Raw genomic sequence first — 14,516 nt, 5'->3', positions numbered from 1 at the left:
TAAAACTGAGTAAAATGTACTTTATTAAAATATATGTATATATATTATAGAATTAAACATTAATTAAAATTCAATTAAATTCAATACAATTAAAATACAATTTTACTGTAATTAATTCATTTTACTTTTATGTTATATAGAAGAAAAACCATGAATAACTGCTAGATTAAAGATTGTACTCATAGATTTTAAGGTTATTTGAAACTTGGGATATGACATGTAAGAACAAAATTACAAACTTTCTTAAAATGATTTAATTTTGATTTTAGTGACTAAATTTACAGAGTATAGAAGAATATATGTGATTATTTATACAAACTTTCGAATTTGAAAAATTTCATTTTTTCAATATATCATAAAAATGTCTAGAATAAATTGGTTCTTGTGGACGTTCTCTTCCTGGAGTGCACAAATAATTATGTATAATAGAACTGTCACTAGAAGTAGATGTTATATTATTACTTAAAGGCACATTGTGTTTTGATTTATATTTCCAACTAAGATTGGGAGTAAATTCCACTTCTAAATTTTCTGTTTCCTTAACTGAGTTTTGATCAGAGTTTGTTGTATCGTTAATATTTGTTCTATAAATATTGGAATAAGATATTAAAATAATGAATGTTTCATTAATAGAATATTGCAAATTAAATACTTACTCATCTGAAACATTACTTTCATCATACTGATAACCATACTCTGCAAAAACACTATCCAAATTATCACACTGCTCTTTTAATGTTTCATATTCTGCCTTACTTTCTTGGCATAATTCTTCTATTGAATTTTCCAACTTGCAGTTTTTTATATCTGATAAAATTTGTTCAACTCCATTCTGATAAAATTAAATTAAAATAGTAATGATTAGAAACTTTAAGGAGCATTAATAATTTTAAAAAACAAATAATTATTTATATGATATAAACCTCTGTATTTTTTATAATATTCCATACGGCGTCGATATAACAATTTGTTTCTGCGGTACATTCCGTGAAACGTCCAACTAAAACATGTGGAAGTTTCCACGTTGTAATTAATTTTTCAATACCATCATCAAGATATCGAGCTTGAATTATAAGTTTTTCAAAATTATTTGAACACATTGCACAAAACTTATATCCACTCTTTCTGTTTTTTAACTATTTCAAATGCTCTAGTTAGTATTTTAAAGTAACCGTACATATTTTAGCCAACATAACGCATACAATCCCCTACATGAGTTTTTAGTATCATTTTTTAATATCATTTTATTGAATTAAAAATCATGAATATCTTTTATTTATATGTGTATCATTAAATACTAATAAATTTGCAATTAAAATAACCTACAACTATCGAAATTTAACTTTTAAAAAAAAGAAAATTGTAGAGTATAAATTATGTATATTGAGAAATAATAATATTACACAAAAGTTTAATTACAGTGCTATCGAGTAAAACTTAATTAAAAATTATTTATTGTCTTCACATACATATATTCAGTTCGACAAATCCGTATTTTTCATATTGATCTCTTTCTATTAATTTATTATGCTCAAGATCTTTCGATGATCAAGATCATATAGTTATTTAATATTATTTATGAACAATAAAAAATTAAAAATCGATTATTCAAAATTATAAAAAATGATAAGTTCTTTATATATAATAAAAAAAAAATGCTCATGAATATAAATGTTAACTACTTAATATACAGAAAACGAACGAAAAATTGAGAAAGAAAGCGTATCAAGACAAAATATAAAAAGTTCTAATTATTGAAATAGTCGCATATGTAAGTACATACGTATCAAAATTAATCGATAAAATTATACAAAGGAAATAACTTAATTCTATTATTACATTATATTAATTCAGTAATTACATTATAATATGAAATTTTGTATAAATACATATATCAAAATCGTAAAAAATTAAATAATGTACATAATTATCTGTTGTACGTCTGACACAATCAATACTATCTTTTTATAATCATAGTAATAAGAAATAATCAGAGTTAAATTCATATAGTAATAAGGTATTCTTAAACTTATCCGCTTTTTAACTAGTGAGAAACTGCTTTTGACCTACTCAACATGCACTTATGTCGCACCAACGTCCATTTTCAGACGCAAACGCTCGTAACGGATTCTAGGGGAACGTTAATGACGACAGTGTGAACAGTACAGGAAAAGCTACATAAATGTGAAATTGTAAGCGCACATGAACGCGGTTCATGAATATATGATATTAGGTGAAACGGATAATGGCTACTCTAACATTGTAAGAAAAAGTGTTTCGTCTGACAGCAGTAGAAATGTAGTTCGCGTAACTAAAAGAACGTTTTGTGGTTAATTGTACATACAAATTTTTTTGAATTAACTAAGGTTAATAACAAACTTATTTGTTCCATGACTTCCTTACTAAATAATACGTGAGTATAAAGGTTTTGTACGATAGAAATTAAATTAATTAACATGACGTAAAATGAATACAATTAATATCATTCTATATGGAGTGATGTAGAGCTATATGATGTAATTTAAATTTCTGTAATAAATATTCTATACAAGATAATGTAAGTTTGAACATAGCAATTTAAATGATTCTCTGTAAAGGTAAATTTCTCTTTGTAATTTATAAAGATATAATTGACTATGATTTTAGGTTAACAAAAAATGACAGTATTAGAAACAGAAGAAGATGCAGATAAACGTTCAGTTCCTCCTAGGAAGAAATTTTGCTTATCTCTTTCTGGTCGTGAACGTACAATTTCTAGCTTCATTTTTCAGGCTCCTCAGACCTCAGAGTGGGAGAGCCTTTTGAACAGAGATACCTGTACACATAGTACGTAAACTTTGTTATTTTATAAATTTTTATAATATAATTATTGTACATTAATTGTGGTATTCATTAACTATGAAGGTACAATCAAAATGTTGAATGGTTATCGCAATCAATTGAGCAATCACCAAGATGGAAGCTATGACGTATCAAATAGTGGTACAGAAGGATTAAGAATAGCTACTTTATGTAACTTAGGAAATACATGTTTTCTGAATAGTGTGATATATACTTTAAGATTTGCACCATCCTTTCTACATAATTTGCATCATTTGGCCACTGATTTGTCTAATTTAAACGATAAACAACTTCAAACAAAAGTAAGTGTTATCATCTTGTTGACAATATATTTTTTTAAAATTTTACGTAAGAATAGAGTAACATAATTTTATGTATTTTATATTAGATAAAGTCATCATCTTTGGGTAGAACTGGCGTGTCACTTACATCAAGTGGCAGTCGAAGTTGGAGTAGTAAAGATTTATTAGCTTTGGCTGGACCTACTGGGGATAGTAATAAACATAGAATACAAATAGCTACTGAGAAGTTACATGAGTTATTCATGGCATTACGTGTATCTGAAGCAAGAGAAAACAGTGAACCATACCAGCCAGATGCGTTTTTGCAAGCTCTCAGGTAAATATGCTAGATAACTAGAATATCATATTAAATACTGTAATACACATATATTCTTTTTACAGAGATGTGAATCCTATCTTTGAAGGAAATCAACAACAAGATGCTCACGAGCTTTTAGTGTGTTTATTGGACAATATCAGGGAAACATTCCAATTATTGGTCAGACATAGAGAGAGTCAATTTGGACAAAATAACGAAGGATTGTCAGATTTCTGTACAGAACATTTAACAGATGTACAATCAGAAGGTAGCAATTCCAATAAAAGAAGCATTCGTAAATCTAGGAAAAAGAAAAAAATAACAAGAGGAAGTTCTTCTTGTCTTGTACAGTCGAATTTAAACGGCGTATCTTCTAGACCATATGAACACATGAAGTATTATATGAAATATTGTATGAAATATGAGAATGGTCATGCTGAATTTCCGGAAAGTAATGGAGATATAAGTAGTCATAGATTGGAAAGCAAAAAATGCTTTATTTCTGAAGATTTTGAGGGAGTTACTCTTTTGCGAACCACATGTTTAGAATGTGAACATGTTACAGAACGGAAGGAAACATTTTGCGATATATGTGTGCCTATTGATATAGACAGATCAAGTGAAAAAGGTAGGTGGTGTTAATCGATTGTCTACATCGATTAACTCGTAACGATTAAACTGTAGCTATATTTATTTGCAGATAAAGAAGTAAGACCAATGGATAGTAGTGAAGTATACAAACGCGCCGTTGTTACTAGTGAGCTTCTTTGGGGTCGGGATAAATATTGGTGTGCTCGTTGTCTTCGATATAACGAAGCTCGCAGAGCTGTTTGTTTTCCGTCTTTACCAAGGCTACTTATATTGCAGTTGAAAAGATTTTCTACAGCAGCGGGGTAAGATTTTACTTTTCGGCTTTTATTTATTGCAATGAAGAAAACAAGATTTCCTTATTTCATATAAAAATCTACGTTGCATTAGGTCAATGGAAAAAATTAATAATCACATGCCAACACCGTTAACGTTACAATGTTTTTGCGAAGAATGCAATAATGATCAAACACGGGGAACTGCAGGTGGCAAATCAGAGTCACGACATGTATATAAGTTATATTCTGTAATTATGCACCAGGGCGCGACAATGACAGCTGGTCATTATGTTGCTTATACCCGTTTGCCTGATGAATCTGCGTTCTCGGAATATTATCAATGCGATCGAGATAGTAAGCGACAACATTCTGCTCAGGGTAGTAGCAGCGCAAATACAAACTCGTCTTCATCAGACAAAACGTCGGGCATATTAAAATACTTTAGAAGTAAACCAAGTGTTAGCGAAACTAAGGAGCAATTAATCAGGTTTTGTTGTCGCAGTATGGATTGTTGTGGCATTCGACGACATAAACATCCTAGTACGTGGTTGGAATGTGATGACGAAGCAGTACATGTAATCCCATTACGAGAATTAGAAGATAAACTAGCGCCAAATCCGCGAAACTCCGCCACTCCTTACCTCCTATTCTATGTGAGATCTATGACGTAAATATTTTTCTTCTTCGAAAACGTAAAAAAAAAAAAAAACATGTATATCGAGTATTAAAATTAAGATTGCAATGGGCCTTGTTCCTTCCTATTAACAACTGCGCTGTCACACACATTCCACATCTGTTTACTCTGTACGTATTGTATCAGGCTTAGATGAATGTGTATAATTTCGTAGAAAATAAATTATGTATTAAAATCATGTTAAACGTTAGAATTTGATAGTTAAATGATACACAATAAATTCTTCAATCTACGCGATAATGCTACTCAGATCTTGCTATTAATACCACGAAGTGTCAATTTGTATTTAGATGATTAATGTTAGCTGGGACGGGGAGTGTTTTATTTTTAAGTTATCTCTGTAAAAATAAAAGTGTGTATTCTTGATTTAATTTCCCTATTCTTTTCAGCTTCAGGTACTTTCCATTGTAAATGGAAGTCCAAAAATGAAATTTATAATAATTAAATAAGATTATCCTAGACACCATCATTATATATATTTTTTTATTAACCGTATTGTTTTCTCCGCACACTATCGAAAACATGTATTGTTTTATCTTATTTTATCTTTATTTATAAGAACGTTAACGAAAGAAAAGCATTTATAATATTAAATCGATAATATATTCTTTTTATATTTTTTTTTTTTTGTCAAATTATAAATTATAATATTTCTTTAGATATAATTTTTATACTCTTACTTCCTAAACAGAAAAGAGAATTATTCCATTATAACGTAATTTACAAATAATTTAAAACAATATTGTTTGTGAAGATAAGAGTTATAAGATTGATTTAAAAATTTCGCTGAAGATGTGCTTGCATATGAGATCTTTCTAATTTAAGTTCAATTATTAAGTACGTGATCGTTGTTGAATGTGCGAAAATCAATCACTCGTAATAGTTTGTAATAAATATTTATACGTCCAAGAAGTAATTCAAAAGTTCGTTAAGCGATTATTGTTAAAGGATAACAGATTGAAATAGAGCGGGGAACAGTGAATTATTAATTGCGTGAAATGTTCTGTTTACGTTGAAATATTTGTAAGACGTCAGGATGTCAGTTTAATCATACGTGGCTATATCCATATATCGATTGTTTCGATAGGGGTCAGTAGTGAATAGTCGTGTTTCACCTGCCAGCCTGACGTATTGTCATTTCTTCTACTTTCGACTCGCGTTACACACACATATACCTTTCGCCGTTTTTTTATATAAAAAAATTTTCCTATCTTGGACATGATTGCATCGTTGTTTCTTTAAGGAAAGGTAAGTCAGCCGTATAAAGAGTTGTATACAAATTTTAAACGTTATCAAAGCGAAATCAAATTTGCGCGCTACGAATAAGCAGAATTCAAACGAAAGTAGAACATTCACGTATACGTTATAGTGTGAATATATATTTTTTCATATTCTTATTATATTCATTGTTACAGTACGATAGATAAAACATTGAAAATTATTGGAGAACGGTGTATTTGTGTAATATTTCGGTAATAGTGAAATTGATAGCATTAATAAGTAATTACAACTTACGCTAATTTTGTTCATTGTTTTCTCTTTTTTTTTTTTCAATCAATTAGATGTAAAAGGTTTGTAAGAAAAATTAATTTTCGTCTGCATTATTGTCACTTTAATAATTTTATATGTGTCCTTTTGTGTTGTATACGTGTTGGTATTATTATTTAAAATAACGTTTTTCTTTATTTACATAATGTGCGAGTAAACTGCGTACCTGCGATTATTCATCAGTAGCAATTTAACATCAATTTGTATAATAACATGGTGAGTGTTAACATATTTAAAAAATTTCGTTGAATGTACATGTATTTCGATGTTAAACACTACAGATATATAAAAAATTATTCACGTTGTAATGTTTTTGAAAAACACGCGAAGCAACGTATATCATTGGTAAACTAGATCAATAATAGAAAATGAGAAATTCTTAATGAACATTTCAAAAGTATACAGTATATATCTACAACGCCTAGTGCACATTTCATCGCTCTGACAAAGTAAGCATAATCAATACAGTTACAGCATATCGTGGATGTCGTAATATCATTGACATTTATTATATGCACTGCACATTAGCATCATACATTTCTTTTTCAACAAGCTACATAACCGGCTAATAAAATAGATTGGACATCGTAAATTTATTAATTCACTGTTCACATGTACATCACGTATTTTGTATTATATTACATTTTTCAACATTGCTCAACATAGTGATAAATACATCTGATACGATATTTATATAGTTATTGTACGCATAATTATTGACATTGACGTAAGAATTCAGAGAAGTGTTTCGAAGAGATTATATATCATAAATGTATTATGTTATATATCATAAATACTATTAGTATGTTGGTCATTAATTGTTGTAAGTTTGAGTACTATAAATATATTTATAATAGTAGTTATTGTCTATATTGATTTATTTATTACAGTTGCTATAAAAATATAAAATGTTACGCGAGGCAAAGTGTTACAAAGTAAATATAAATCATTGATCTATCTGTTTCGATCGATGGTCGAACATGGTCTTATTCGTCTTTCGTTTATTTCGTGATTACAGATTTTATTAAAACTAATCAATTATCAATATGAAGTACCAGCAGATCTCGGTCGATTTTATAAGCATGGTGTTCACTGCTTGTTCATACTTGGTTCTTGCCGGAGCTGTCTGGATATTCTTGCGGCTCATTCAGGCGTGCTTCTGGTTACCGCGTCACCTGAAAAGACAAAATCATGTCCAACGAATGCTGCAAGACAAGGTCCTTAAGTTTTCCATCCTTTTTCAACAAATGAAACATTGATATATATTAAATCGAACCCATTGACGAAAAATTTCGGTAATACCGCATTAGATTTTGGATGAGCAGTCGCATCTTTCTCGAATTTACCCAGATAGTGAAATTTTTTTCAATGAAAATAGCAGAGAGCATTGTTTCATTGTTTTGCGTGTCGCATCGAATGATAGATGAATGCGTCAAACTATGAACATTGATCGAACGGTCCATAAATAGAATTTTGGACTAAAATTACTAAAAAAAGGTTATCGATATAGGTATCGGTTCAAGCTTTAATTAAAATTAAAATTTCAACTAAGGAATGATTCAATTTATGAATGGAAGGACAGTGGCCGTACTTTTAAATATTTACTTCTTTATTGAGGAATCAGTCTTCAGTTATGTGAAGACTCTTCAATTAATGATTGTTTCTGTACAGGTGGAGAACTATGAAAAATACATATTGGAATGCGAAAGAAAAGAAAAGATGGAACAAGAAATACAAGGCGAGGATGCCAAGTTAGATCCTGAGCAAGCAGAAAAGTGGAAGGAACGAAGAGAGTGTCTGGAGATGTTGAAAAAGGAGTTGAGCAAAATTCGTGATGGTGGTGACGATTCGCAAGACTGGGATTATCTTCTGGAGGAAGATGACGAAAAGAAGGAGGGAGCTAGCATTACAGAAATTCGAGATGAAATTTCCAAGGATGGAGATAATGAGAATGTAAACGCAGACACGAGCGTGATCAAGCAAGTTGTCAATTCGGAAAACAAAAAGGACATATAATTACGTTTTGTATTATCTTCGTAAGAATGCAACGACATTCACAGTGATCGATCTCGGTAAATTTTTAATCTTTTCAAGACGTAAAAATTGTACAAAGTAAAATATTTAAAATTTGAAGTTTATTTGAGGATATATTCAAAGATATGCAACGAGATAAGTGTGTGTACGTTTCAGTATTATTGTCGTGTGGAATTTACAAAATTTTTGACAATTTTGTTTTGCGAATACTTTGTTATTAACAGCAGTTATTCAACAATTAATATCATAGTTTCTAATCTTAATGCGTTTCATCCACATATTCGCTTACGAGGCACGAGAATTTAATGATTAATGTTAAGTATTTGATTATACACTTAATTATAGTTGCAAAGATATGTATGTGAGTGAATGCATTTCATCGTACGTATCTAAAACTAAAATTTATATAAAAGATTATGTATTCACACTAAAATGCAAAATAAGTGCATACGTTGAAAACACAGTTCGAAGTTACATTTAAGTTCAATATTTTACATATATTTTACATATAAGTGCCTCTTTAAAAATACAGTATACTTTGTATGATTATGATATCCTAATAAGATAATTTTAAAGAAGTATCCTTATAAGAATAAGGAAGATATCTTAAAAGATGACCAGAATAATATATACACTTTGAAGAAACAAAATTATATTCTTAAAAACTGAAATTTAAAATACCCAACAGGTACGATTTATTGAAATATCACATGAAAAGTACGATTCTGATATTTTTGTACTCAATTTTTATCAAACGTAAAGTTACCGACTTTAAGCAGAAAAATATTTGAACTGAGTATCAATATACAAGCTATTGTAAGTGTAATTTTTTATGCAACTAATGCACCGTATTTTTTAAATACATGTACATCAACAAGATCCTATCTACTCTTTAGACGTGTTATACATCTATATATCTTTGTACTCTGTTTGAATTATAAAAGTAAAAACACCGAACATACTTAATATTAACGTCGAGATTTTTACTTTTTCTATGCTGTCTCCTCTTCAATATATAAAAACTACTATTCTCAGCATCTTGGGAACGATAGACGTTCGAAAATAAAAATAGTAATGTACATCAACTCCAGCTAATGATGTTAATGACTTGAACCAACGATTGATGCGACTAAAGACGAACTTTAAACCGGAATTTAACCGACTCGCGATTTTCGTAAGTATTTTTAGAAGATAGCCGCGAACGAATGCAACTAGACTGTATCTAGATGTTCCAATTACAGTGTCTTAGGAAGCAGGTGCAAGGTACCGGTTGGAGATATACACGTGTTTTACGGCCTGAAAGTCAAGGCTACGCTCGAAGGGCAAACTTAAAAAGGAGCTACATTTGTTGGCGCACATCCAACTGGAGCAACGATTATTTTCTTTGCCTGCGAGGCGATGGAGGTCGCTGCGCCATTCTAAACATGTATTGTGCCTAATCCCGCCGAGGCATGTGCACCAGTCATTTTTCTCCCGCTGTCGGGCTGCGATAAATTTCTTTTCTCTCAGTGTCAATTTTTCATAATGAATTACTGATTGCCAGGGGTGAGAACGTATCCTATTCTCGTAATCGTATCGTATTTCAACGTTTAAAAATTAGAAGGAGGCAGTTACAAATTTTAATAAGTAAAAATAACTTCTCAATTTAAGACTTAACTTCTATTTTTGCTAGATTGCATACAGATTTAATATGTATTAATAATTTTTAGCGCGAAGCATTTAACAGAAGATCCAAATTTAATTGAAAAATATTCAGCAACGTACTATATTTGACAAACTAATTATACTTCCTCGTCTATGAGATCCGTACAAAAGAATTATCTACAAATTTTGCTTCTGCTTGACGAAACAAGACGACATTTCTACATTCAACTAAATTACTCTAAATAATTAGTAATTTAAATTTACGATCTCTCATCGTGTTAATTGCTAACGATTTTCTCCCTGTAAAAAGGTTTTTTTTTTTTTCTTTTGCATAATCGTGCAACTACGCGTACACACGTGCATCGACCATCAATGACGTTGTGAAAGTTCTTCGTTGGCCGCAAGATGGTGCCACGAGCGTATATTTGTACGTAACCAGGCTGTCTGATGGCGGGAGGGCGCTACTTGCAATCGGGTGTATAAGGGTTCGTGGAGGAAATTGGCCCTCTTCGTGTGGACCAAGCCGATTACGTTTCTGTGGTGTATAACGCGAGGGACAACACGCGACAAGTGATTCGCACGTCGATTCGTAGGCTCGACGACAATGTCGTCGAGGAGGCGACGTTGCACGTTCGTTTAAAAGATCGTCGATGTACACTCTCGTCGCTGACCTGGAGACCGGCGACAGGAGCCATGCCGCAGCACAACCCCTGTCCGAGGAGGCCGATGACAATGACAGCGACGAATCTTCATCGTCTTGCCAGCTAGGGAACGGCGACAGCAAGTAAGTAAGTAGTTGAATGTCACATCTTCCGCAAGAACGTCAACTGTCCTTCCTGTCTTGTCTCTTTCCCCTGCAACAACCTCGATGATGATCGATCAGGCATTTTTCTCAGTCCTGAACGTGTATCCACTTGCATCGTCGCTTCTTCGATTTCTCGATCGTTCCGAAATCGTTCACAATCGAGCGTGAACGCGATGGTTAGTTACGATGTTGATACACGTCACCAGTGCGTGTTGATGAGACCAGCTAGCTAGAAATTGGTTGTGTGTCGCAATTGTGTAACGCCACTGTCCAAAACAATGGTATCGACGCGAGCAATTGGCGCGACAGAGAGGGGAAGATTGGAATAATAGAGAGAGAGAGAGAGAGGGATTCGGTAGTTGGCCAGCACGACGTATGCACGCTACGTACATACATACATATGTACGTACATACGTGCTTCTGGTGTAAACGGTTCACTACGTGGATCAACTTGGTTTTCGCGTGTGCTATCGCGTGGTCGTATCGTTGATCTACTCGGCGTGTTTGCGCTGCGGAATTATACCCAGGGAATAAGGATCCGCACGGTTGAAATATCGTTTCACGAGCAGAGCCACGGGCACGGAGGTCTTTTGTCACTGCTGCCAGGTGACTGGAACGAACTGGCAGGTCACTGGCCGGTGAACTCTGACCGAACATGACGTCATTGATTGTAGCCTCTATTCGGCGAGTTTATTTTTGCACCGCTTTGTGTGTATAGGAGGTGCGACACATTTGTGGATAGCGGAGCATCTGTGGCCTTTAATCCTTGTCCCACGTTCCGCCATCTAGACTTATTGCGTCAAACGTATATACTTGTATATGTATACATTCACGTCTTTCTAACGAAGTACGAATGAATGAATGAATTCACATTATGGACAACGGGGCTCGTTACTGGTTCATATTGATTTGTAATTTTAATCGCGGTTATATTTAATCTGCGATTGCTCGTCCATTATAGATCAAACACTGATGAAACACCAATATTTGAAGGACGTAAAAATAACTAATCGTAAGACGGGAATAACCGATCTCAATAACTGATAAAATACGCATCCTTTTGCATTTTATATTTCTCGTTGATTGTAGGTGTTTACTTAAAACTGGTGGTATTTTTAAAACAATATCGAAATATATACTCTATCGTAAAATTAATCGCTGCAAAGAATGGCCATTAAGATGTATATATTTTTTTTATAACGTTATATGTTTTTTTTATAACGTTTATATGTTTTTCAAAATTGATAGTATTTTATTTAATATAATACAGTATAGTACATTTATTTAAAAGTTTATGTATATGTTTTGCGTATTTTAGAATTCTCTGACATATCTCGAATTATTAAATGAAATTTCCACGTCACAGAAAATAATCTAAAATTATTACGTAAAATAATTACATAAACGATCTGAAGGATTATTATGTAAAATAATCCGAAAGATGATTACATAAAATGATTTAATATAAAAATACTATATTGTAGAACGTGTGTGTACATATATTTTATACGTTTATTTTATACTTATATATATATATTTTTTTTTTATACTGTTGCTTTTTAAATTATTTAAAAGACACCAGACTCTCGAAACACGACTGAAATGTTCCCATCGTCGTTAACCAGTTGCGCTGGCAACTGATTGCGGACCATAACGAGTGACCAACACCGTATACAACAATTCGTCGCTTTCCTTTTGAACTCGTCGGTATGATATCACTGGATAGAAATTATTGAGAAGTAGTAATAAAATTTATCTTATATAATTTGTTTTGCCTACATGGTTACACTTAAATATACTATGAACTTTGAAAATATTGCAATTTTGGGACAAAAAATTCTCGACGTGCGTGGCACGAGAGTTTAACAGTTTCGTAGAAAATATCTGGCAGCCCGTACATCCATTTCGGAGTTGACGGTGAAAAATTTCTCTAGCAAAATGCGAAGGAAAGTGAAAGCAGCGTCGTCGTCGTTCGAGAGAATGGTCAAAGAGCAATTACGCGGTCTCGCATTGAAACGGGCAATAATTCGGCGTCGTGACGTCAGGATCATTCGAATCGAACAACGCGGCGGTGCAACAGTTTTCAGCGCGAGCTCGTCGGTGAATCACGGTTTTACCAAGCGGTAAAACTCGCTTCGCGTTGCCTTTTCCTCCTCCTTCTCCTCCCACTCTCACTTCCCGTGGAAGAACGCCGCAGCCACGTCCCTTCAGAGACGGCCTCCATACGTACTTGTAATTTCCTCGAAGCATGTTCATCGCGTAGCCGAGCATCTCATTCATGGTGTGTTGCAGCCCATCTCTCGGTTTCCTGTGTGGAAAACCGAGTATCACGCAGCTCCGGTTCTATCGATCTCTGCAGCAGCCAGGAGTTCCTCCCTCTTCTCCCTCTCTTTGCCGCCCAACTCGTCCCTCTCCCTTCTCTCCCTCCAACTTTCGACGTCTCCCTTCAATTTCCACCGATCATTCGCTCGCTCATTCATGCTCTCTCTCTTCCCCCCTCCACTCTCCCATCCCATCGCGTCGTCTCTTCTCTTTGTCTCTTATTCGTCCCCTTTTCATTCCGGTTCTCCCTTCTCGTCCAATTTCTTTCCTCATCTCCCGCACCCGCGTCGCGTCCGCGGTGCTCTCTTTCGTGCACGCGTCTCCTACCTCCTCGACCTTCTCTCTTTAACCACCCTTCACTTCTCTGCCCTTAGCCGCCTTATCTTTTTGCCTCCGAGCGACAGCCTCTCCTCCCTTGTTCTCCTCTTCTCGCTCGCTCGTCCCTCCTTCTCCGGCTGTTGTACCTATTTTATCGTCCGTCCATCTCTCCGTCTCTCTCTCTTTCTCTTTCTCTGCCCCATTCGCTGTCCTTCTCTAACGTCCGCCCGAGCAGAATATCCTAACAGAGAGAGGATCCTCCGTTCCTGTTCGCCGTTCACCTCGCAAAGCTCCGGAGAATTGGATAGGATCGCTCGGAGGGGCGAGGAGGGCGGAGAGGGCCGACAGGTGAAATCAACCCTCTTTGAATCGTTCGTTCGTTCGTTCGTTCGTGTCGCATTATGTATATACGTTTGGATGTCGTTAGCTCCTCGCGTGCCATCGTACATACGTGTCACGGAACGTTACATAATTGGGGAGAATCGATCTTGAAGGAAAGCTTTGGTGTAGATTTGGACCGTAGCAATTATCGTAGCGAGACGCGTTCGTTTGCCTGAATTTTTCACATTGAAGCAGTCGTTTGTCTCTGTCGTTGTAAGGAGAGAGCGTTCGTCTGTTAATAAAAGCAAGAGTAAACAAAAACTCATAATATAACTCAAGATTTCTATCAAACAGTGCCTACCAACAAAATGAAAAGAAAAGACAGAATAGTCGTGACACTGCAAACTCAAGCATGAGTATCTATTTAAAAAAAACAGAACCTCCAATGTGTATCCAATGCAACCGAATTTTATCAACCAATCATCTTCTATTTGAATGCAGCAAGTACCACGCTCAAAGGCAA

At 33.9% G+C, this 14,516-nt stretch overlaps 4 protein-coding genes across 8 annotated transcripts in view; 3 read left to right on the top strand and 1 right to left on the bottom strand.

Moving 5' to 3' along the window:
• Window positions 1-243: 243 nt before the first annotated feature.
• Window positions 244-2,155, bottom strand: LOC122530065. Of its 2 annotated transcripts, XM_043656708.1 has the most exons (4): window positions 2,071-2,155; window positions 924-1,000; window positions 657-832; window positions 244-584 (listed from the first exon to the last, which is right to left on the bottom strand). In XM_043656708.1, the coding sequence occupies exons 1-4, from the start codon at window positions 2,075-2,077 to the stop codon at window positions 338-340; spliced, it is 507 nt and encodes a 168-aa protein (XP_043512643.1). In that variant the 5' UTR covers window positions 2,078-2,155; the 3' UTR covers window positions 244-337. The 2 variants fall into 2 exon arrangements, with proteins under 2 accessions (XP_043512643.1, XP_043512642.1); XM_043656707.1 differs by lacking the exon at window positions 2,071-2,155 and having other exon boundaries at window positions 924-1,254.
• A 116-nt stretch (window positions 2,156-2,271) lies between these two features.
• On the top strand, window positions 2,272-5,367 carry LOC122530064 (ubiquitin carboxyl-terminal hydrolase 1). The gene is made up of 7 exons (XM_043656705.1): window positions 2,272-2,413; window positions 2,647-2,826; window positions 2,905-3,143; window positions 3,230-3,459; window positions 3,525-4,069; window positions 4,142-4,334; window positions 4,420-5,367. Exons 2-7 carry the CDS (start codon window positions 2,658-2,660, stop codon window positions 4,976-4,978), a joined length of 1,935 nt encoding a protein of 644 aa, XP_043512640.1. The 5' UTR covers window positions 2,272-2,413; window positions 2,647-2,657; the 3' UTR covers window positions 4,979-5,367.
• A 259-nt stretch (window positions 5,368-5,626) lies between these two features.
• LOC122530066 lies at window positions 5,627-9,563 on the top strand. 2 transcript variants are annotated; one of them, XM_043656709.1, is made up of 3 exons: window positions 5,627-6,249; window positions 7,568-7,766; window positions 8,221-9,563. In XM_043656709.1, exons 2-3 carry the CDS (start codon window positions 7,596-7,598, stop codon window positions 8,563-8,565), a joined length of 516 nt encoding a protein of 171 aa, XP_043512644.1. In that variant the 5' UTR covers window positions 5,627-6,249; window positions 7,568-7,595; the 3' UTR covers window positions 8,566-9,563. The 2 variants fall into 2 exon arrangements, with proteins under 2 accessions (XP_043512644.1, XP_043512645.1); XM_043656710.1 differs by having other exon boundaries at window positions 5,628-6,249; window positions 7,602-7,766.
• Window positions 9,564-10,678: 1,115 nt separating this feature from the next.
• LOC122530069 overlaps window positions 10,679-14,516 on the top strand; it is a 127,719-nt gene continuing 123,881 nt past the window's right edge. Inside the window, exon 1 of one of the 3 annotated variants that reach the window (XM_043656714.1) lies at window positions 10,679-11,011. In XM_043656714.1, coding sequence (XP_043512649.1) covers window positions 10,878-11,011 — 134 coding nt within the window. In that variant the 5' untranslated portion in view covers window positions 10,679-10,877. Of the gene's footprint in view, window positions 11,016-14,516 lie in introns of all 3 variants that reach the window. The other 2 variants (XM_043656712.1, XM_043656716.1) reach the window with 2 other exon arrangements.

This window comes from Frieseomelitta varia, unplaced genomic scaffold (assembly GCF_011392965.1).
Source record: "Frieseomelitta varia isolate USP_RPSP 00005682 unplaced genomic scaffold, Fvar_1.2 scaffold_326, whole genome shotgun sequence".
In the NCBI taxonomy this organism is placed as follows: Eukaryota; Metazoa; Arthropoda; class Insecta; order Hymenoptera; family Apidae; genus Frieseomelitta; species Frieseomelitta varia.
This window is presented reverse-complemented; position numbering and strand designations above follow the sequence as displayed.